At 40.3% G+C, this 23,482-nt stretch overlaps 1 protein-coding gene across 1 annotated transcript; it reads right to left on the bottom strand.

The window, feature by feature from the left end:
• Positions 1-535: 535 nt before the first annotated feature.
• On the bottom strand, positions 536-20,754 carry snrnp70 (small nuclear ribonucleoprotein 70 (U1)). The gene is made up of 10 exons (XM_075454848.1): positions 20,551-20,754; positions 20,056-20,216; positions 19,903-19,965; positions 13,288-13,342; positions 13,139-13,203; positions 12,961-13,023; positions 12,266-12,347; positions 5,688-5,789; positions 1,929-2,028; positions 536-1,843 (listed from the first exon to the last, which is right to left on the bottom strand). The coding sequence occupies exons 2-10, from the start codon at positions 20,200-20,202 to the stop codon at positions 1,078-1,080; spliced, it is 1,443 nt and encodes a 480-aa protein (XP_075310963.1). The 5' UTR covers positions 20,203-20,216; positions 20,551-20,754; the 3' UTR covers positions 536-1,077.
• Between the last annotated feature and the right edge of the window lie 2,728 nt (positions 20,755-23,482).

Genomic DNA, 23,482 nt, shown 5'->3' with positions numbered 1-23,482 from the left:
GATGTAAATGTGTGGGGTACAGTAGCATGTGCTCAAAATTATTTTGTTGTTTGTACATGTTTATCACAGAAAATAAGCTAAGACCATTGAGTTTCAGGTAGAAAAAAAAAAAAAAAAAAAAGTATCCTTGTACCATTTTTCATTATCTGAACCAGCTCAATTTAACCTGAACACCACACAAGGGTTCAGATAATTAGATGCATTTGAACAAACTAATAAAACTGTTAGTGTAATATAAACAAAAAGGTATTTGAGACTCGACCGTAGGTAGCTTCATCTGGTTTGATCATTTCGCTCCAAGGTTTTGTTGTCTGCTGCCCTGATTGAATTAATATTATGGTATTTTGTATATGGCAGTAACAGGCTTACACAATAATAATAAAAAAAAAAAAAAAAAAAAAAAAAAAAATCAGTCTACAGATGTCAAACAGTAATCATTGGGGAAAAAAATGTCAGAATCAAGCCATAGGTTGTGCAGAGAATCGTATAAAAATCACAATAGTCATAACTCAATAACACAATCATAACTCTGCTGTCAAGTCACATCTTTATTTAAAAAAGAAAGATTCCAGGATGAATGAACAAACCCCTCAACTGTTACATTACTAAAATTCCTTCAATTTCATATACACAGAAATTGGTATCTGGCTCCAATTGCTGTATAAATCTGGAAAAACATAATCTAATCTCAAAATGAATTGAGCAAATGTGTATTTTTTAATCTTTTGTTGTTTTTTAGGTTCCTCTCAAGTCAAAAGAACCCTTTACCCTCAACAACCCACCTCTATCCCAAATAAAACAACAAAGCCAGAGTTCACCGAGATACTCTGACAACATTTTGTGGCACAGATTAGTTGGTGAAAAGAAAACCGCAACTGAAGTGAGATCAAATTTTAAACGTGTCCACTGTACGAGCAATGATACAAAAAGGAATAGTCAAACAGACTGAAAGCTAGGTAGAAGGTTTATACTCAGGCAGCCCTGAAGTTATCAGAGTACTGGACAAAAGGTGAAGGGTTGAGTCAAAGGACATTATAAAACAACTGATGAGTGAAACTCTCCTGGGGATGGACCATCTCAATACTCATCTCCTGGCGCCTCCATCTTGTAGCCGTTCTCACTGGAGCCATAGTTGTCGGCTGAGGGGACCGACTGCTGGTCCATCATTCCGTCTTGACTGTACTCTGTGTTTGTGGGTGGGACGTCCTCGTCGTTGCCGGCGTCATCTTGGGGGCCCGTGTCATCTCGCGCAGAGGCGTGGCGCTCCTCCCTCCGCTCCCCCCTATCTCTCTCCCCCCGCTCCCTCTTGTGCTCCCTGTCTTTGTCCCGATCTCCTCTACGCCTGTCTCTGTCTCTGTGGCTACGCCTTCTGTCCTTGTCTCGGTCTCTACGCTCCTCCGTGCTCTCCACCACCTCCCCTTCGTGCTCTTCCTGCACCCGCTCCCCGGCCTCGGGGGCACCGTCTCCTTGGCCAGCTTCTTCCCCATCTACCCCTTTGCCCCTCTCCCTGTCTCTCTTACGATCCCGACTCCTGCTCCTCCTCTTCCGGTCTCGACTTCTCTCCCTACTCCTGCTGTCGCCTCCGCCTCCGCTGCCTCCGCCTCCGCTTCCTCCACCTCCACCTCCACCTCCCGCCCCTCCCCCTCCACGTTCCCGCTCCCGTTCCCGACGCCGGCTACTACCGCCACTGCTGTCCTCTGCTACTGCTACCGGCCTTTCCCTCTCCCTTTCCCTCTCCCGGGACCGGGTGTGTCGACGCCTGTCACGGGACCGGGACCGTCGACGTTCCCTCTCCTTGTCCCGATCGCGATCCCGACTGCGCTCCCTTCGCTCTACACGTTCACTGAGCAGCCAGAACAAAGGGAAACTCATTATAAGCGGACCGTGCGCTTACACCAAACAGCTCTTCTCTGAAATGACTTACTCACCCGCCCAGTGAACGGTCATCATAACGTGAGGCATCATCTCTTCCAGAGTGCTTGATGTTAACATCCGCTCCACCTCTCCTTGTACCACCCAATCCACCTCCTTGATAAGGAAAACAACGTAAACAGATGTGTGTCAAATGAAGAGTCCCAGAAAACCCGGATTACTGAAGGTAAAACATCAGCTCATGCATGATTGTCTGGGCCAAATTTGAATTTTCTGAAAACATGCATGGAATAAACACCGTCAGCCATAACATTATGACCAACTGCCCAATATAAAGTGCGCTCTCCTCCTCATCCTGCCAAAAGAGCACCAACCAGTAGGGATGGGAATTGATAAGATTTTTACGATTCCAATTCCATTTTCGATTCTGCTTACTGATTCGGTTCCCTTATCGATTCTCATTTGGAGAAAAAGGACAACAAACCGGTCGATTAGCATCAACTTTGTTTAGTTTAGAAGTAACACGAGTCATGACCTTACAAACCCAACAACGGTGAGGTCCACATTGGTCTATCCTGGCCTGGGTAATTTAACTCTTCCTACTCTGGTGAAAGGAGAAGCTGGAGGTAGAGGTGAACTGGGGGTAGTACCACCAGCCTCTGGCTCTGAGCCAGTCAGGCTCTGTCTCTCATGATTTCATCTAAATGTAATGCCTGAGAAGGCATTCATTTAACCTTAACCGTTACTAACAGCAGCTTTTATAATGAGGCAAATGGCGCTAACATGATAGGCATTGTTAGTTAGTTACCTGCAGTGTTAGCCGAGGACAAGCTAACGTTGCTAATGTTGCTGGGTTCAGATTCACAGACGTTAATCATTCATTCATAGTTATTGCATGTTGGTAGTATTTCCTTCCTTTGGTGAAATATTCACTTTACAAGTTGCCCTGTTGTCGTCTTTTTTTAGGGATGTGTAATCAAACTTTCGAGCGTTTGTACCGCTTGGGCGCCATGTTTACTGTTGGCTGCTGGCTGCGCTGGACTCACCACGCAACGTTGCGCGGTGACGTCATTCGTGCCCACTGGAATCGATAAGGGAATCGTTTGCAAAATCGCCAAACGATTCCAAGGAATTGAAACACAGGGAACCGGTTCTCAACAAGAACCGGTTTTCGATTCCCATCCCTACCAACCAGTGAAGGCGTGGTCTAAGAACATATAAAGGTTCCCTGGGGGGTCTTGTACCTTAGCAAAGGACCCTTTGGGCTATGAGGAGGGTCTTCATGTATTGGCTTGCTTCACATGGATGCTATCATACCCCATCAGGTGTGTACCTGGAGTTTGGAGCTCAGGGGAACACCTCAGGCTCTGTGACATGCTTTTAAGCTATTCCCTAAGCCGGTTCTGAAAGGCTCAGCGCTGTCCCTCTGCGGGTAGCTGCTTGTTTGGGGAGTGGTGTTGCCACACTGCATGGCTGTGATTAGTCTTAGATTACAGGTGTCCAACATGGGGCGGCTCCATCGTCCTTTATTGCTCTGGATGAATTCTCCAGACTGCTTAAATTGTTTAATGATATCATGCGCTGCTAATGTTCTAGGATTTTCTCACACATATCTTAACAACCTGGTAATCTTCTACCCATCTTTGCTACTCAAAGCCTCGGGCTTTCATGGATGCTACTTTTTCTACTAAATCATTATGAGCATTTAAAAATATATATTTTAAAATTTCAATACTAGTCCTAAATTATACCCCGAGGACTTTTTGGAATGTGTTGCAGACCAGAAATATTCAAAAATATGTGTATTAATAAATTACATTAAATAGACCAGAGAAAACAAAGAATTTTGGCGGGAATCATTGCACACGCAAAAGTTGATCCGATATCCCTAAGCATTAAGGGTTCAAGTAAGAGGACACTCGTACATACAGGAGGCCTCCTGGATGGGGCTGTAGGTGCAGACGCTTGATAATGCTGCTCACAGCTCTCATTGGTTCTTTACTTGCAGAATTTAACGGAGTATGCAAGTAAATCTATGTATGTGATACTAATAACTTCAATTTCACTCTTAAGGAAGTCTGAAAATAAAGCAAGAGCGTATTTGTCTACAGGGAGAGTGCCAGAAGTTGATGTGCAAGCTGGAGAGAATCTACAGATAGTGCCCGAAGCAAGTACAGCGTTTCCCACACATAGACTAATTCGTGGCGGTGTGCCACAGATTCAACACCGGCCGCCACATATTGCGTTTTGTTATTATTATTTTTTTTAACGCTATTTTAAAAAATACTCGTATTCGTTAAGCTGCATTTCCTTTCCCTGCTCTCCCTCAGTCTCTCTGTCCCTCGCGTCTCTCTCGCATAGCCTACACACACACACACACACACACACACACACACACACACACACACACACACACACACACACACACACAGCCCCTCCCCTCCGTGCTTCCCTGGAAGCTTGCTAGCTTCAGCGTCGCGTTAGATTAGCTCTATAGCTCTGGCTCAACCAAAAGAAGACGGCTGGCGAAATTCACGAAAGGTTGGTATCACGTGCACCTTTATAAAATCACACATTAAAAAGTCCTATAAAAATATTTTATATTTTGAATACAATGTTGTCCCGTCCCGTCCCATAGCAAACACGCGATTACGCCTTCTTTATAAAGTTAACTAGTCGCAAGTTTGTCGTAAAAAAAAAAAAAAAAAAAATAATGTAGTTGGGTTGTCGAGGTCAAAACACTAGCAGCTGTGAATCAAATAAAGTAGGTTTTTTAAACTCTTACACTGAATGTTTGCTGCTTCAATCCAGATGAGTATTGAAAAATATTTTCCGCGATTGAAAGAGAGAAGTGCGTGTTGAGGATGAGGAGCAGCCTGAACCGGAGGTATCAGTCTGAAACAGCTGAACAGTCCGACCAGTGTAATTAGCTATGTTATTAATTTGTTTACAATGAAGATGTGAAAATCTGCAGATAAGCCGCACCTGTGTCACCCACCGTGACGCAGGTGTCACCCATCCTTACGTCCCCCATAATTTTCCTTGATGGAGAAATTATCCAGGTTCTTAACTCCTAATGTGACATATATGTCACATTGCAGATCTCTGACAGTGGGGGGTGGTATTCTGGAAAAAAATTCTGAAATGGGTTCTATGTGGTCTATTTAGTCTGTTATAACCCCCTTAATTTTAATTTAAGTAGAAATGGGTCTGGGTTCTTATGGGTTAATACAATAAAGTTCTGTGTGACCAATTACTAACGAAAGAATTGTTTAGAAGAATTTTTATTTTTTAAATAAACGCTGTTGACAGCCGTCCCAGCTGTCAACAGCGTTGACAGGGTTTCTTTGCCGCCTTTTGTCTATCCATGTCGCAAATTCTACCGGTGCAGCCTTTTGTAGAAGGCGTGGTTAGGATCATTACGATGGATTTCAGCCGCCGGATTTATCAACAGCCGCTCGGTCTTACGATGGGATTGGTGTGGTACGCATGTTCTGTAAATCTCACTTGAGCCTCTGCGTACGACGAGTTCTCCGCTCATATCAACGATGCTTTCTACGACGGCTTGATAAATGAGGGCCATTGCCTTCACATCTGTGGGAAACACTGAAGTACCCATCCCAGGATTGCTTTTCGTATATGTGCGTTTTCTAGTGCTAGTGAATGGGTTGGTTACGTAAGGAGCTTAGACCAATCAAATAAAACTGTAGTTCACCATATCAAAATACAGTCCAGCTGCTCAAACCTTGTTTGTGTTTAATACACAGGTGAACAATTACACTCTGGGTGCACTTTATATAGATAAAGCAGCTGACCTAGCCTGCGAGGAAGCCATCCTTTGACTGTGCGCCCTCGTTCCACATCCACCAACACCCTTCTGCCGTCAATCTTCTTCCCATCCGCATGCTTGTACGCAGCTGTAGGAGATGAGGGAAGAGAGGGAAGACAAACATGAGAGAAAGGCACAACTAAAATCACTGTGACTAAGGGGAAAAAAGAAAAACAGTGCATTAGTATACTGACCAGGAGCAGACGAAGCAGAGATGGCTGCTCTCTGGGCAAAAGCCGAAGGATTATGGGAGTAGACTTCCTTCCACCCGATGAGTAATTATAGATTACACTTAATTTCACTTTAACACCCAGGGTTCTGTTCTTTTATCATCTACCTCAACAAAGATGGGTTTAAACTTTTTTTTTTGTAACCATTAAAAAGGGAGAATTTTAAAAAGGAAAAGAAATAAACAAGTTATGTTTGTCATTATCTAGATTCTTTTTTTCTAATTTCCTGAGGCTGTGGCTTTTAAAGAAAATACTTCTGCATAAGCAGAGTGAGAAATGTTTGATAAATACAGGTTTAACTAACAAACTGGAACTCTCAATTGCTTAAGTCCCCTTAAGCAATTGCTCGTTTCCACAAACCCAAAATCTCGATTACAGCCACAGCTCTCAAAACACACAATTGACCTATTTGAGTTGTTCCCGTGTCTTCCTTTAACCCAACCTTCCTGTACTGCACTCAGCTTAGCTAGAGCCAGTGTTGCCAAATGTGACAAAAATAAATTAAATCTATGTGAAAATCAAGCAACTGTGTTTAAAAAAAAAAAAAAAACCAAGCCTGAAGTCAGTCTTCCATAAGTGGACACTTGCACCTCTGGACCCTAGTGCATTAACTGTAAACAGCTAGAAACTACGATAGGACACGAGTACGTGTTCACATATATTGACTTCGATTGGCATACTCCACATACCTTGATTAGATTATTGCTTACTTCAAATATGACCTTTTATAGGTTAAAGTAACCAAAGAATGCTTACATGAGAGCATCTTGGCTGGACTAAGGTCTTAATAGAGTTAGTGTTAGGATACTGCTGTGAAAAAATAATTCCTACCAATAATGCTGCAAGTAAGTTGACAAATAGCTAAATTTCCAGTTCCAAGTTAGTTTAAAAACAAAACAACAACTATACACTTGGAACATTTCATTCCTGAGATTATATATGATGAGATTTGAATTATTGTGTGCATTACTGACCAGGTGGTTTGAGCTTGCAATGGTCAACATTTACAATCAACGTCATTCTAACATTACACATGTTTGGCTTAGAGAACTGAAGAAGTTTTCCAAGCTTAACTAGACAGCAACATGTTAAAAGTAAATAGTAGGGAACTGTCATGAAAACAAAATCTAACATATATGGCCACGGTTTCGCCTTTCTCCCACTTTCTCATCGCATCAAATTACATTACACTACACAGCAGTCTTCCGATCCATCTTGCTCGATGGAAAGACATCACAAACTCCAGGTGGCCCATCCTGAATCCTATTGTGGTTTGATGCAATGATGATCCCCAAGGGTGAAAATTACAAAGAAAAACAATACCACACAGTCTGAGGGCCTTACCAAACTCCCTCACTTACACTGCTCACCTGACTGTCTTACCATAATATCCCACAGGAGGGCCTTATGAAAGCCTCAGTCTTAGAGCCTTAGTCTAAGACTCTCTGCACCAAAGTATCATCACAGCATCTCTCTCAGGGGCCTTACCATTACCCCTACAACTCCAGTATTCACTCTGGATGACAACAAACCCATAGGGCCTTACCAAACCCTGATCAGTCCAACATAAAATGACCAACAGACCAAAAAAATAGGGGGGAGAAAAAAAAAGAAGAAAAAAAACTGGGCTGCCTTCATTTCAAAACAACTGGGGAAAACTCTGCTATGAATTTAGTGAAGTCTTTTCTTAACACTGAAAAGTCTTTAATCTAAAGTGGTCTTAAATAGATTGAAAAATACTCATTTAGTCAGTAACATTACTGACATCAGCCATTTCTGAATTACCCCCCCACCCCCCCCCAAAAAAAAATCTTGACCTTACTCTCTGGATTCATCTGAAAGGGCAGTGAACATCTACCCTAGTTATGTACCAATCAATGTATGAATGTCCCATTTTGCTAAATTATAGTGAAGGCCATTAATCAGAGAGGCGACAAAGATATCGAAAGTAACCCCGAAAGAGCTGGAAAGCTTCACAGCTTCTGTGAGTTTGGTATACATGTCCATAGGACCACTAAAAGCTGTACACTCCACAGAACTGGGCTTTAACAAATAGTAGCCAGAATAAAATTATTTGCTTAATGAAAAAAAATGAGAAGGCCCCATAAGAGTTCACCAAAATGCATGTTGGAGACTTCCCAAACATATGGAAGAGGGCACTCTGAGCAAATGAGACTAAAATCAAAATATTTGACCTTCAAGGTCATTTCTATGTTTAGCACAAACCCAACACTTGTCACCCCAAGAACACCACAGTGAAGCACGGTGGCGGCAGCAGCATCATTCTGTGGGGACATCTTTCCTCGCTACAGACTTGGAAACTGTTGAAAATTGAGGGAATGAAAGGTGATCCTAAATACAGGGACATTTTTGGAGGAAAACCTGTTTCAGTCTTCCAGCGATTTCAGACCAAGATGACGTTCACATTTCAGAGGGACAATGACCTTGAGCATATTACTAAAACAACACTCGAGTGTTGTAAGGGAAATGGTTTAACTATGGTTAAATGGCTTAGTCAAATCCCAGAGCTCAATCCCACTGAGAATCTGTGAATATAGCAAAAAACAAACAAACAAAAAAAAAAAACCTAGATGTAAAAACAAGCAAATTACTGAAAATTAATCTTTATTTCTTTTTGCATCATGTGCAAATTGAATTTTATACCCCTTTCTCCAAAAAAAAATCCATTTTAATTTAAGGTTGCATGGCAACAAAACTGAGGGAAAAAAAAAAGAAAAAGAAAAAAAAACGCCAAGTGGGTGAATACTTTTCCAAAACACCGTACCAAGGACTTCCTATCATCGGCCTCTTATATTAAAGCCAGCTCAGTTTTAGTTTTGTCTTCTAGATTAAACAGGTCTGTGGACAGCATTACACCAATAACAAAGTTCTACATCCTACCAGCCATTTAAATTATGTTCAGCTCTCCCTGACCCTCTCCTTTAGAATTTAAGCCCAAAAGATCCTGTGTGGTGTCAGCTAGGAAAATGTCCACGCCATCAGCGACAGGAAAAAAATAAAGTAAATGATAATCTAAGTTTAAAAAAAAAAAAAAAAAGCTAATTTAGTGCATTCAGGTAGTCCGATGATTCCTCTCCCACTACCACATACAGTCTCTCACACACACACAGCTAAGCCTTCCCCCTGTTGCAAAAGCTGAGCTCTCAGTAACCCGAGTTGGCTTTAACATAAAGGGCATAATCATAGGGTAACTTCTTATAGGCTAAAGTTAACAGGGATGCGTTCAATGGCCAAAGCCTAAAACCCTGGTTTCACTTGTACCAAAAACTCTTTAGGGCCTCTAAAGAAGACGCTTTATCCATTGAACGTAGCTCCTCTTCCCTATGTAGGAGATGGAGGAAAGAAATCTTACCCATCATACAAACCCATTATACCAACCATATACTGAGCTGTGGTAGTAGGGTGTAGATGTATCATAACCATCATCATCATCTGCCAGCCAGCTCTGGCCATTAGCCATCACAGATTGGCGGCTGCAGTGGCAATGAGAACAACACACAGTTAATATACTGTTTTGCCCCACATCCCAACCCACCAACCCACCCCACACCACCCCACTAAGTTCACAACCTCCTGTCACTACACACTTGTGGTTCAGCAACTATGGTCTTGAAGAGCTGACGGTACACTAATAACAGAGAAAGGTGCCATTGTGTAAGTCCTGATTTTTGCTTCCACATCAGATCGTTGTAGAGCCTTCGAGGTAGCTGCGTACCTTGCCTTGCAGCCCAACATGCACCTTCTCAGAAATGTAACTGCAAAGAATTGCATACTACCATCCCTTTGCAATCATGTTCCAATTTCTTTTTTTTTCCCAATACAGCATTTCCACCATCAATTTTCAATTGGATTGGGATCTGGACCATTTGCTGACATGTCATACTGATATGTCTTTCCTAAAGAAAAGTTTTAACTCTTAGCACTGTGGCAAAATACATTATTCTGATTCAGTGAAAACGCTATTTTCTTAGTGTTAATTGATAGATTCATTTTGAGGAACGTAAACAGCGGAACTCAGAAGAGCAGCACCTGGGTAGTTTATGATGAACATGGCGTAATGAGGAGCTAAGCGAAAAATACGACCAGTACTAAAAGCCAGCGTTTGGAAGGACTTAGACAAGAGCTTGGAAAAGAGCAATATAATCATGTATTATTCTGTTTATGTGTTAGGGATTGTTTAGGTTGGGTTTTTCCTTGATGGAAATCCAATTTCTTTCAGTTGGTTTCTTACAGTTCAGTCACAAACACGCACTCTTGTTTCTACCCATTTGCTTTACATTGTGTATTTTCTATTTTCAAGATATAGCGCTTTTAGTTTTCAGTGACTTTGACATCTTCCTTCGTCAGCCTACATGTTTCTTTCTTTTTAAAACAACCTTCCCATTCCGGTTTGTACTTGCTCTAAACTTTAGACAATGGTGGCTAGGAATGACCAAAATCTTATGCCACACTGCGTGTCGAATTACCTCATGGAAGGAGTTTTCTAAACCCTTTCCATTGTTTTAACTAACAGGTCTCATGTTTCCTACCAGTCAGCCAGGTGCAACAGCTTATTAAGCGCAAGTTATGATCCGCAGTTGTCGCTCTCACACACAGCGTCATATGGTGTCGTTTGCAAAAGCTGAGGTCACAAAGGGAGCACTTTGGTGCCATTCAGATGGCTCTGCACCTCACGATTTCTGTAACCTGATGCATGCTGCGCAAATGGCTGGTTTGAAAAACAGGAAGAGCTGCAGGGAAGAATGTGCGAGCACCTCTGTTTCTACAAGCGTCTATATGACAAGGAAAAAATAAAACAAAAAATGAACAAATAAATTATACAAAAACATTAAACCTGACTTAAAAGTAAAACAGCGTTGCTAAAACTGTGTTGCGTTTTTAAAAAAAAAAAAAAAAAGAAAGAAAAAGAAACTTTTGTATTTCCTTTATAACTTCTTTTAAAACTAAGAGTTTGCCTGTACAGTGACGAATGCGACAGTATAATTGACCTATTAAGCTCTACAAAGCACTCTTCACTGCAAACTCATCTGCATATTTAGATCTGTGCAGGTATTTATTTTAGAAATGCAATATTACGAAGCAATTCCCAAATTTTTGAGTTGAGTGACTTAAAATGTATTCCTCAACTTTATCTGAAGGATAAACAAAAACTTTCAACTTTTTCACCAACAAAAATCAAAGGTTACCTTACAAAGCCTGAAGGCTTAGCTTTGAAATAGATTATGAGTGATAAATCGGTTTAAAACACCTGTATAACGTAGTGCCACTTTCATGTTTCAGAAGCTTCTATGTCATCTTCTCTAATACCTTTCCTCTTATGTTTTGCATTCAATTCAGCAGAAATGACTGTTGTTCATTTATTTGCCATCACCCAGTATGCCATTTTCGGTTGTCATTGTTTCGAGCACACATAGAAAAAAATACTACCAAAAACCCCAACAGCTGCATAGGTGGGTGTTATTGCAGGCTGAAGGAGGTCACACATGTATAACTGTTTGTAACAACAAGGGTTTTATTTAAGCTGGCTACAATGTAGGCTCTACATCGGTCCAAAAAGGAAGCATAAATTACGCTTCAGGTGACATTCAAATGCCAAAGGAGAAAGAATTCCATGAGGCATGAACACCAGCTTAAAATACAAGTACCATCTCACTAGTGTAGTGACTAATAGCTAAGCTCACCATGACCAAGGTTGAAGACCACCAATAAAAACTGACAACCTCAAAACCTAATTCTAAGAGGAAAAAAAATAAGGGATTCAATAAATTTCAGGTTTTAAGCCCTGTCAATGTTTTGTGTTCAGTCTGACCTTGTGCTTACCATAACAGTCCCACCAGGAGAGCAGCTCTTCCACAGAACTACAACGCCTCACAGTTAAAAGACAATGTGCCCTTTGACAAGCAAACATGTTCAGGTTCACAGATGAAAGACACACTTCTACCTCTGTTACACTTTCCCCCAGTGCCCAATATATAGCAATCTGTTCCCATTCTTAACCAGACTTTTAGTCAACCAATGACACGCATCAAACAGACACACACAAACCAAACAAGCACAAGACTGGGATTTCATGCAAAGTGTATAATGCATGGCAGTAAGCGTTGCTGTAAAAACCTTGATAGCATTTCAATCGTTTTTCTCATGAGGTAAATGTCACTTCCCAAAGTGCTATCGAAAGATTCCACCCCAGCATCCACACAGAACAAAGAAAAGGGTGTTGTAAAGAACACCATTGCATATCAGTGAGCCATCTTCATGAAAGGGTGATCATACATACAATGAGTTAGGCTTGGTTATCTCCAATGGTACTCACAGTGCATATCTCGTTCATGCTCATACTCAATGAATGCATAGCCCCGGGGCTTTCCTGTCCTCTTGTTGTAGACGATGTAAATCTGGAACAAAGAAGGATAGACAGTGCTTAATATTAACACCAACAAACATACCATCTTTGGTCTTTGCGTGGATACTCAAGTGTCATGTGATACAAACTTTTACCAAAGACATAGCAAATAAAACAATTAAAACAAACAAAATCATGGAAAAAGTTCCAATTTTGACTGACCACTTATTTTCCTCCCCATTACATACATAGTAATGTTCTTTTTAAGATGCTCAACTCAGATAATTGACCAAAGTGGTGTGGGACACTGAAACGGGAGGTTGGACCGAAAACAAAGTTTCAGTGCAATCTGTTGGTTTCCTTAGCTAGGAAATTGTTTTTTAATTGGCTCTATATGAATGAATTGGATTATTTTATGAATAATTACGATTACAATGAATTGAATTCCAATTGGCTTTAATTGGACTTTATTATCCAAGTGCCTTGAGATGACATTTGTTGTATTTGGCGGTATATAAATAAAAATGAATTGAAAGCCAATCATTTCCCATCACATGACCTTTTCCTGTGATGGGACGCCTTTCACAAATCTGAATGCCCATGTGACCCTCAAGTTTCAAGTGTAGTCGATACACATAAGCATACAAGATAATAGAAAAATGTACCCGTTTAATGGGGCCATAGACTTCAAACTCACGGCGAAGCTTGGACTCTGTAGTATCATAGTTCTGAAAGAAAGAAGAAAAAAAGAAAAAAACATTCAACATGAACAGCCGATAACAAAATGCCTTCCCCAACAATAAAGCTGGTTTTGTAAAAAATATTCTATTTAAGCATACGAACCACTCGTGCGACGAACAAAGTCTTAAAGGCATCCCCTTGGGCATTTGGGTCATTATGAGGGTCCCCTAATATAACAAGACAGAAGAGAAAGATTCATCAAAACCATTATATTGTATATAGTGGAATCCTCTGCAATGTCACAAACTTACAAAGCTTGAGTTCTGTCTCCACTTCTGTCTGTCGTCTTTCAATTTTCTCTCGCCTCTGAAAAGGAAAAAGCAGGAATTGATTAATCCTCAGCAGTGTTTCCCATACATTGAGGAAACTATGGCGGCCCGCCATAGTTTCCTTTTGGCCGCCATAGTTTCCGAATCCCAATTGTTTGAAACACAGCGTTTTGTTTTTTTTTTTGAAACACAGCGATTTCCTCGAAAACCAACCAATATTACTATACAACAGGTGAATTAGTAATTAAACATGTCCTAAAGTGTGCAATGTCAGAGTTTTGAAGTTTAGTGGCAAAAAGGTTTATGTGTTATTAGTCGCTGTCGGGGCGATTGACACACACGTTATAGATCAGTGGGTGCGCGTGCAAAAAGATCAGCTGTAATCATCGGGATTTCGTTGACAAACATATTTTTTTGACCTATTTATTTTATGAGAAATAATGTGAAATTTGAGCAATGACGAGTTCACTTGTATGTTGTCCGGTATGTTGCATAAAAAAATAGTAAGCTCGATAGTTTCTGTTTAAGTTCTGTTCAAGTTTCCAGGTGTTTCATCCGTCCCGCATGCGTTTCAACCGTCCCGACTAGGCGGAGCGGGGTGAAGTTGGTTTTATATTCGATATTCGCCTATTTTCCGGCTTTGTAATTGTAATAGCGTCACGAAAACCGCACCAATTAGCCTCAGGATGGTATTAATATTTACAGAAAACTAAGACTAACATACCACAGGCTTTATCAACTCACCAAAGTAAGCAAGTCTGGCGAAAGATCAGAGTAACCGCGCCGAATATACTTCTAAGTGAACTACGGCAGCCGGAGCGCTTAGGGACCGTCGCAAAAGTGCAACGCCTTTTTTTGTTCTCACTGGATATTCAACCAATGAACACCAAACCACTTCTAATGGGTTTGTGAACTCACTATAAAGCTTTCACAGCCTTTTAGTTTCCAGAAAAATCATTTTAGGTAGAACATTTACTCAGTGTGCATAGTTAATTCCATTTTAGACTTTTATTTTTGTAATAGCTCTCTTGTTTTTAAAGATATCAAAACCAAACCACTTCTGATGTGTTCCTGAACTCATTGTGTACTTCCCACACCCTTTGTTATCAAGGAAAACCTTTTCAAGTTTCTCAAAAAGGCATAAGTATTCACTGTATATGATCCATTCATATTTTTCATGAAGTTTAGTTTTAACCTGTAAATATTTTCTATTAAAATTGTTATCATTGGGTTTTAATGACAAGATGAGGTTTCCTTATAAGCCCACAAGGGTTTCTGACATCTCCAGCACACATTCCTTTTTTGTTTTTAATTTGTTGTGTTTTATTGTGTATTTTTTTTTATATATTTGAATGAATGTGTGCAAATCAATCGAATAAAATAAAATCTGCAGTCGCACAAATTTACGCCACGTGAATTTACCCCCCCCATAGTTTCCAAAAATTCTGTGGGAAACACTGCTCAGTAACCAACGCATTTATAAAAAATAAAAAAAATAGCATGTTTAACAGGGTATCTGCACATTTTTTAAATCAACAAATTTAATGACTTTTAAGACCTTTTTAAGACATCTAAGAATAAAAATTAAGACCATTACCACGGCAAAAATATATATAAAAACTACACTCTAGGCTGTTCGGTGTTGAAAAAAATCCAGTGTGAAATGTGTGCTTCAGTGATACTGAATCAGTGTGTCAACATGATCGCATAAGATTTGAACGCACAAGGGAACACCACACACTACAGGACAATCGTGCCCAATTGTCACACCTCTGCGAAGGAGCGTGTTTTCGCTGCCATTTGTCTGTCTGTTTGTCTGAGGCTCTGAGCAAAATAAATCCATAATTGAACCTAATTTTCGAGTTATGTCTACTGTGCTTTTACAACTAGCAAAACGATTTTACTACCCAAGTTAACTTAAACCAGAACTTTGGACAACTCACATGAAGCACAGACTGGTTTATGCAATAGTCAGCTGTCCATATATGGACAGTGACTTTGCAGCATAAACCACACGACAAAATCAAATTTCCTTCGGGATTAATAAAGTATCTCCAATCTAATCAAATAAATAAAAACGAGCACAGACCGCTCATACAGTCAATGGCACGTAGCCTACCCATAGAAAAAATACACACTCGCACACACATCATACAACCTGACTATCGACTGCTAACAACCATGATCAGTAACCTACACAAATCCAGACACATAATGGCTCGGCGGCCAGCAATCGGATAAACCAATGAAGTGAATCAATCCTGTGAAAGAATGAAAACAAGTGAATGAAACCTGCACTCACCCATTATGAAGTTAACTCTGCACCTCCATAATCTTGCCCCTGCTCAGCCAACACCTTGACGTCGGGTATGTTGGTAACGTTACTGCGGCTAGCATTAGCAACTAGGCTGCTAGGCTTGCTAAATCGGTAAGCATTAGGCTACAGAAGAAAGCTAGTCTTTTTAGCTACGTTATATTATCATCTTTCTTCTCGGCTATAAGTTAACCTTTGTTTACGGCCACTGGCCCTAACCTGACGCGCTAGCTGTCAAATCACCGGAAGTTTTCACCGGAAGTACTGGCACACACACAAAACGTCAGCGGTCGCCATATTGTGCACAGAGCGATAGAAAATCGTCTCTCCAGACATATCTTTCTTTCATTTCGCCCAGATGAAATTTAATGCCACTCTTCGAAAATCGGCAAAATTTAAGACATTTTAAGACCTTAAAAAAAGTATTTTTTATTTAAGACTTTTTAATACTTTTTAAGGATCCGCGGAGACCCTGGTTTAAACTTAAAAAATAAATAGAAACACTGTTACGCCTGCTGAAATAAGTTGGTTAAGTCCTTTCCCAATGCCACTGGTAGAATGTTTGTCTTGGCTGCTCTTGGGGCTACAATGTATTTAGAGCTGATCCAAAAACTATCACTAACTTAATTACAACACAAATGGACACTGGTTTAGTCATTTTTGCCTGTGAAATGAAAATAGTCACTTTTAAAACCCATTTGATTCACATTCAAAACAATCAAGCAGACTGGCTGTCACATTATTTTAGTATGCCGAATGATACACTGCTGTGTTTGTATTTTAGCTGAAAAGAGACTACACTTTAAAGTGGACATTACATATGGTTAGCAGATATTTAGTGACAACAGAAAAGTGGTTCCTAACCAAAGATCACAGGGGGTGCACAAAGTTTTCACAGGCCAGAGATCGTCAAAATTTGTTGTGCACATTTACTGTTTTTTCCCCGAGTCTATGTGAGGATGGAGCACATGAAACACAGCTATTACACATGGATGCACAAATTCATATATATATATATATATATATATACAGTGGAAACCGCTTATAGTGATCACGTTGGTCCAGAGCCAATTTGAACACTATAAGCGGTTGATTACTAAAACCGAAGTTGTATTACAGTACAGGTATTTCACTTATTTTTTATGGAGAATATCATCTAAATGCCATTTGTATCGTTTTTCAATGAGAAAAACTAAATAAAACGGATAGCTTCAGCATTTACTGAATTTTATTATAATGCAAATTTAATTACAGTACTGCGCAGTACGTTACTTATTCTCTGCTGTGCCGCCGGTGCATTTTTTTTCTTACAAGTCAGAAAATAAAGTTTGAATTCAATCCGCCTTTCAGCACCCCTGCTCGGATCTATGCTCCTCCGTGCCGGTGTTCTGTCGATTTGTGCTACTTGGTGTGAAAACGAAACTTAGAAAATCGGCTTGGCGCATGCGCAAAACCACAAAGTAGCAATTCTCGACAAGTAGGAGAAATCGAATGAGCACCGGCCTCCCATTTTACAAGAACCAGCCTGGAGCTTCCAGCGGTCACACGCGCATTCAATCCGCTCTCCAGCACCCATCCTCGGACACATGCTCCTCCATGACTTCCTTTTTCCAGCCATGATTCGCGCGCTTGCTGCCCGGTGTCAACTCGTTACGTTAGCTAGCGAGGCAGAAGCAGACGTCCAGAAAGGAATCAAGGGAGTAAAAAATAAAATAGCTACACGTAGTTTTAAAATTATTTTTGCACATGTTTACATTCATAAAATGGCCAAAAATGAACATTATAAGCGGATTTCTTGATCACTATAAACGAATTATTTAAACAGCATTTGTATAGAAATGATTCCGTCCCAAGCCTTTTGATCCATATAAGCGGTTGATTACTATATCCGTGACCACTATAAGCGGTTTCCACTGTATATATATATATATATATATATATATATATACACACACACACACACATACACAACCAAGCTGATGCAGGGCCCTTAATTAAAACATTAAGTGCAAAGTTGCTCCTTGTGACCAGAGTGGTCTATGCATGCATCTTTACACACCAACTTGGCACAGACTTTCCCATGGATATTAAGCTATATAAGAATGCTTTACTAAGAAATTTAATTAATCTAGTTTTATAGATGCTTATGCGTACTTTTCTAAAGGAACCATGTGCAATTCCAGTGTTAAGAACGTGTAATAACTCAGATGATGAGAACTGCATCACAGCTGGTGAGGATTATCTTCATCCTTTTGGGTAAACAGCGTTTCAAGTTAGTTGCTCCCTTTTGAGTAATTACTTTGAAGTTTCCTCAAATTGTGAAAGATTTTTAGTGCGATAACATCCTAAGATTTGGATGTACATCTGTTCAACTGCAATAAGGCACACGGATTTGTTCACAAGCATGGGAACCCACGCAACAGTTTTGCCTACAGTCTGGGTTTGACAAACTTCTGATAAACACGGCCTTCTTAGATAATTTGGCTAGTTGTTCATAAACGATATTGCTAGTATGGGATGTCCTATAGCTTCATGTCAAAAGAGGCGAAGTATCCCTTTAAGCCCCTTAATAACTGCTGCAGAGGCATAATGAGTGATGCAAGGGTGAATAAGTGTTTAGGTCACAAAATGGCTCTAAAAGGCTTGTAGCCTCTCAAGGAGAAAAAAAAAAAAAAAAAAAACACATTTCATGTAGGTCAGGTTACAGAGTCTTTTAAACTCTGGTGTAAAAACACCACCTTTAAAAAGTTTGTTTTCTGAGATGGGGTAGCTTCTATCTCTAAAAACTGACTGACAAAGAGCATTGTGTTAAAACAGCAGCAAATGGGAGTTGAAATGTTGATACATGGTCAGACAGAAAGCTGAATATTCAGCTACAGTTCCGACACTTTCTATCAATGGTCTCAATCAACAACTGGGTGCTGCTGCTAGTTACTGTAGAATACAACCATGATGAAAGAAAGTTCTAACAGCATTTATTCAAGTATTCTTCTAATACTGCATCGTGTCATATTATTAATTCAATTCATTTTTATTTATATAGCGCCAAATACAACAAATGTCATCTCAAGGCACTTAGATAGTAAGTCCAATTCAAGCCAATTGGAATTCAATTAATTAATAATAATCATAATTCATAAAATAATCCAATTCGTTCATATAGAGCCAATTCAAAAACAATTAATTATATTAATTAACTGCTACTGTGAACACCTATTTATTAATGTGAAAGCAGCACTGTCATGTCGAAAGTTATGCTACTAGGACGATCTAGTCAGCTTTTCTTCTCAAAATGTTGTGGAAAAGCACCAAGAAACTGACATGATAACTTGCCACCAGCTTACTAGAAAGCTGTAGCCTAGAAATCTAGACGCCCCTAGCGACCGCAAATTGAATTTGCTCCGGGGCTAGTCTAGTCACTTGTGGTCGTTTTGCGAGGCTGAAAATCAAAACTTAATCAGGTCAATTAAATCGTGAGGAGCGGGGTCGGAGAACGGGCTACCTAGTGACAACAGAGGTGCGACGTTTCAGTGTGTAGTTCCAGAGAGAGGTAAACAATGGCTGCGCCCAGCCAACAGGCTTTCGAGTTGGCTTTGGCAGCGACTCTAGAAGATTTAGATATAAATTTTTCTTTGCGAGACGAACAGATAACTGCACTTAAGTTTTTCTTGAAAAAAAAAAAAAAAAAAAAAAAGGACGTTTTCGGAGTTTTGCCCACCGGGTACGGTAAATGTTTAATTTACCAGCTTGCTCCGTTGGTGGGACGACGCATGGGTCTCCACAACCCACTGGTGGTTGTTGTGTCACCCCTTTTGGCACCAATGGATGACCAGCTACAGGAGGCTATAATATTCTTTCCTCTCTGACATTAGACTACACTCCACCATGTACTTTCCGTCGCGCTGACTACGTAATCCTTCTTCATCGCTCTGATTGGTTGTTGCGCCATCCTATTGCGTGGCGTTGAGTGCAGAGGCAACTTAACAGACAACCGTTTATCCCGCCCACACTGCTAACCAGCTTCTCTAGACCCCTGTACAGCTTTTTGCTGTAGGGGTCTGGCTTGCTAGGCTAAGAAAGCTGTGCTTTTGATAAAACAAGTGCAGGTCCTGTGTGCAGTTGTCTGAGTGCTCATCCGCAAGAAAGTAGAAACAGACCTTTAACAACTGGGTATTTCAATTCTGTATCTTGTATAAAGTAGCTGGATGTAGCCTACAAGTTATCCGAGTAACTTGATAGCTTTGGCATTATGAAAGAAAACCTTTGGCCTAATGAAACTGCACCTTTCTCTCCAAACGCTCTTCGCGGGTCTCAGCTCTTGTTGGTGGAGGGGCATCTCTTGGGTCCTAATCAAAAGGGAGATATTAAATGAGGGGGAAAAATACAATTGAGTGAGAAAAATAAGTTAAAACAACCCAAACCGTGAAGATATTCACCTCGAAATGCCTGATGAATGGAGCGATCCCACAGTACGGTTGATTGTGATGTTTCTCGTGGGGCAATTTCACTAACTGAGGTAGGAATGGTATAGGATCCCGTGGGGCAAAGAGGGCCAGCAGGTTCGGCGGTAGAAACTGCGTCATCTTTCACTTAAAAACTGCAAGTAGAATTAGATAACAGATTTATGACGAGCTTAAAAAAAAATCTCACATAACAGCGGACTCGCACCGAAAACGGAAGTTTGCTGGGCACTTAGCATCAATTCCGTCTTTGTGCCCCCCCGCAACCAATCCACCCACCCACCTATCCCCTCTCCTTTATGTGCCCAGTTAAGACGTATTGTCGTTTTGTTGAACATTGCATTTGCCAAGATTGGTGTTCTTTCAGTTTCCGTTTTGTCTGCTTGGCAAAAAGCGTTTAAATTTAATGGAGCTTTTCACGTTAGCTATCCAGCTAACGATGCTAACAACACCCTCGATTAAGAGTCTTACCTTAACTCCTCCTGCGTCCGGCAAATTTCAAACCATTAACCCGAGGAACAAGCGTTGCAATCTTAGCAGGTCTCCTGGACCGACTAAATGCTGCAAAAGTGAACAACGATCAATGTGGAATCGTTTAGTACTCTCAACATGTGGCACGGGACGACGAACTGGCTGTAGTACGGTTAGCTGCTAATCGTAAGCTTCTCAAAAATATAAAATGGCGGGATGCCGTAAAACAAGGGCTCCTGACGTAAAGCAAACTGAGGGACGGATCAACGCCAGGGTCAACCCGTGGTGCCGTTTAGTGCGCACGTTGAAATGTTATTTGTAGTTCTAAAGTTCGCCGCTGCTTTTTTTACGCGTCTGTAATGGGGGAACATGAGATATGAGTCGTCATATATAGTTTGATAGATAGATAGATAGATAGATAGATAGATAGATAGATAGATAGATAGATAGATAGATAGATAGATAGATAGATAGATAGATAGATAGATAGATAGATAGATAGGTACTTTATTCATCCCAATTTGGGAAATTGTTGTGTTGCAGCAGCATACAGTAAAATATATGTAAACAATTAAAGTGAAAACAAGCAAATAGAATAGAATAAATATAAAATAAAATAAAATAAAAATAGTCAATAAACATTAGACAAATCTACAGTATGAAGAGTTTTTTTTATTTTTTTTATTGTTTTTTAGGAGAGACTATTGAGCTTGAAGTTTTCTTCCAGCCAGAGGGACGGTGTTGTAGATGGTGATGGCTGCTGGTAGGAAGGATTTCCTGAATCGTTCCTTGTGACAGCTGAGCTGGATGAGCCTGTTGGAAATGGAGCTCCGCTGTCCAACCAGCAGCTGGTGGAGAGGATGGGTGGGGTTATCCATGATGGATAACAGTTTGTTCAGTGTCCTCCTCTCCACCACAGATTCAAATGAGTCCAGTTTGCAGCCAATGACAGAACCAGCCTTCTTAATAAGTTTATTAAGCCTGCTGGTGTCACCAGCTCTGATGCTGTTCCCCCAGCAGACCACAGCGAAGAAGAGTGCACTGGCAACAACAGACTGATAGAACATCTCCAACATCTCGCTGCACACGTTGAAGGATCTCAGCTTCCTCAGAAAATAGAGTCGGCTCATCCCCTTCTTGTAGACAGCATCGGTGTTGGTCCTCCAGTTCAGTCCGTTGTCCAGGTGCACTCCCAGGTACTTGTAGTCCTCCACCACTGTTTTGTTCTGAACAAAACTGCAGGGAACAGATTTAAATTACTATTTCTATCAAACTTTAATGTTTTAATAGAGCGCTCCCTGTGTGATTTTCTAATTATTTGTTTGCTTGTGTTTATTCCCCACATGTACAAAAATACACGTTACATCAGTTTGCTTTGGTGAAGTTAATCGACACCTGTGACCATCTGCACTGTAGTCCTGCACGTGAAATCCCCCGACATCCTCAGCTTGTCTGCCTCCTCTCTCCTCTTTTAAGAATATTTAAAAAATATTCTTGATCAACAAAAAAAATAGTTGATTGTGTTGGTAAGATTGGTTTATGCAGTTTAGTGCCTGTATAAGAAATTATTTTTTGTATTTATCAAACTTATTGTAACAATTAGCTTTTTTGTTTACCTGAACTTATTTTTGTTGTTTGACTATTGCTGATAGGACAGACAGCAGGTTACTGTTTCTTTCATTGTTCAGTGGCTTGCTTAATAAGTTAGTGTAGTCTACTGACACACATTTGTCTTTTCCTTTTATCCACCTAATCTTACTGCTATATACACATATTAGTATAAACAAATAAAAATGACTCTCAGGGGCTGGATAGTGTATTGGTAAGATTGCTGCCTTTATCTTTACCTCCAGTACCTTAGGCAAGACCGCCTTACCCTACCAATTTAAGTTGCTTTGGATAAAAGCATCTGCCAAATGCATAAACATAAACTAACTACCACTTGGGTGCCCCCAGAAATATAAAAATGGTGCTTGTTTTTGAACACCCTGGAGACTGGTAAGTACCACTTCTCACACACTTTACAATTCCCAATGAACTGACATTTATTGCACAACACATACATTAGATAATCACATTACTTCAGCTTAGCATTCAATTACCACACAAGTGCACAATAAATCCCTTTCTTGCAGTTGGAACCATGTAGCCACCACATCACCCACCAGCACAGTCAACATTTTGAAAGAGGAACCAAAAATACATTAACCAATCATTAAATGATAACTACATCTATTAAGTTAGCAAAAAATGCAATGTGCAAACTGTCTTGTCCAAATCCAATAAAGTGTGAATGCTTTACCAAAGTGCCTGTGCAATTATTGTATATATATGTATATATATATATATATATATATATATATATATATATATATATATATATATATATATATATATATATATATAATTACTGCAGGTTTACTTGAGGTTCCTAGAGTTTCTAAAAGTAGAATGGGAGGCAGAGCCTTCAGTTATCAGGCCCCTCTCTGTGGAATAAGCTGCCAGTAAATGTCCGGGAAGCAGACACCCTTTCCACTTTTAAGATTAGGCTTAAAACTTTCCTTTTTTATAAAGCTTATAGTTAGGGATGGCTCAGGTGATCCTGAAACATCCCATAGTTAAGCTGCTATAGGCCCAGACTGCTGGGGGGCCTCATCTGTCACACCTTTCATCACTTTACTCTCTTTTTGCCCCGTTTAATTTCTCAAATGATATTATGTTTTCTGTTCTTGCTCTCGGTGGAAGAGGTCGCATTTTCTCTCTGCTCCTCCCTCCCTGTTTTTTGCCCTGCTCAGCGTGTCTGTGTCTGTGTCTTTTTGGAGCATCTTTTTTTACATATCAGACGAATTCAAGTAAGATGGATCTGGTCAGCTGGTCTCTCAACGCTATTGGTCAAATTTTCTCTAATGCAAAGTTGGGGAAAGGAGAACCC

This window comes from Odontesthes bonariensis, chromosome 21 (genome assembly GCF_027942865.1).
Source record: "Odontesthes bonariensis isolate fOdoBon6 chromosome 21, fOdoBon6.hap1, whole genome shotgun sequence".
In the NCBI taxonomy this organism is placed as follows: domain Eukaryota; kingdom Metazoa; phylum Chordata; class Actinopteri; order Atheriniformes; family Atherinopsidae; genus Odontesthes; species Odontesthes bonariensis.
The sequence above is the reverse complement of the archived record's forward strand: the minus strand, read 5'-3'. Positions and strand labels throughout refer to the sequence as shown.

Coding starts and splice junctions, on each gene's coding strand:
- snrnp70 (XM_075454848.1), bottom strand. CDS start 20,202: ATGACGCAGTTTCTACCGCCGAACCTGCTGGCCCTCTTTGCCCCACGG. Junction 13,343..19,902: donor AAGAGCGTTTGGAGAGAAAG/GTGCAGTTTCAT, acceptor TTTCCTTTTCAG/AGGCGAGAGAAAATTGAAAG. Junction 12,348..12,960: donor TCTATGGCCCCATTAAACGG/GTACATTTTTCT, acceptor TCTTTGTTCCAG/ATTTACATCGTCTACAACAA.